Source organism: Cariama cristata, unplaced genomic scaffold (assembly GCF_000690535.1).
Source record: "Cariama cristata isolate BGI_N322 unplaced genomic scaffold, ASM69053v1 scaffold5280, whole genome shotgun sequence".
Classification (NCBI taxonomy): Eukaryota; Metazoa; Chordata; class Aves; order Cariamiformes; family Cariamidae; genus Cariama; species Cariama cristata.
The window spans coordinates 21,675-22,680 of record NW_009595136.1 but is presented as its reverse complement, the minus strand read 5'-3'; the positions used below and the strand labels follow the sequence as shown (position 1 = coordinate 22,680).

General features: G+C 39.1%; 1 protein-coding gene across 1 annotated transcript in view; it reads right to left on the bottom strand.

Annotated features, from left to right (window-relative positions):
• Positions 1-1,006, bottom strand: part of BLVRA (biliverdin reductase A) — a 29,464-nt gene that overhangs the window by 10,686 nt on the left and 17,772 nt on the right. Inside the window, exon 2 of the mRNA XM_009700792.1 lies at positions 678-805. Within this exon, the coding sequence (XP_009699094.1) occupies positions 678-796 (119 nt within the window). The 5' untranslated portion in view covers positions 797-805. The remainder of the gene's footprint in view (positions 1-677; positions 806-1,006) is intronic.

Sequence of the window (1,006 nt, the reverse complement as noted above, 5' to 3'; positions counted from 1 at the left end):
AGGAATGCTCAGAGGGAGGTATATGCTGAATTTCCACAGCTCCAAACTAGCGAGAAACTCTTGCTCTCTAAGAAGCAACCTTACTGTATGTACTAAATTATGGGATTTTCTTTAAAAGACATCTACAGGTTCAGTACCTGGTTTAAAAAAAAAATAAATTTAATTTTATGATGAAGTTGCTGTATTAGGAGCTTTACAACATGTGGTTTTGTAAAAAAATTTTAAAACTCTGTAAAACTTCATATGTGTTTTAAACATTTCTACAAATGTCACGCAGACATTAGCTCATTAAAGTAATTACTGTCTTTACCATCCTAACCTACAGGAAATTTCAGTCAGACAGAATTGCATTTCATTTTATCACCCAGATCCTACAGCAAGAATGCCTCTGGGCTTTTATTTTAGTAATTTGTGCAAGGTATCTCGCTAAGGTAACCTATTCGTTCCCTCTTGCAAAGCTTTCTGTGCTCATTTCCTAGCTGCTGCTCAGAATGACAGTCATATTTGCATAAACTTTCCCTTTTCAGACAGCCTTAATTATAAGAGAAAGGTAAAACTTTGGATATTCCATCCCCTGCCCTACTCAAATAATAGTCCTCCACATGGAAAGGCATGTGCACCAGAAGAAAGACACATTACAATAGACATATTAAACATGCTAAGACGAAATTTCTAACCTGGATACAAATCCAAAGAGTTTCAGGTGCTCAGAAGGGCTGGACGGCATCGGATTCATCAAGTCTCGGATTCGTGCTAAGCCAGCAATTCCAACTCCAACCACCACTGTCCCAAACATTTTGTTAATCTGACCAAAAGAAAAAAAAAAAACCAACAAAAACACCACCACAACATATTTTTTTTTCTTTTAGCGGGGAGAGGAGCAGCTGGGAGGGGAGGTGGGAGGATGGTTGAGCCCTGCTTTCATACAGCCAAACCTTATTCAGATGTCAGCAACCAGCTAACAGAGATGCGATGCTATACGCTACTGAGCTCGCTCGCATCCCAT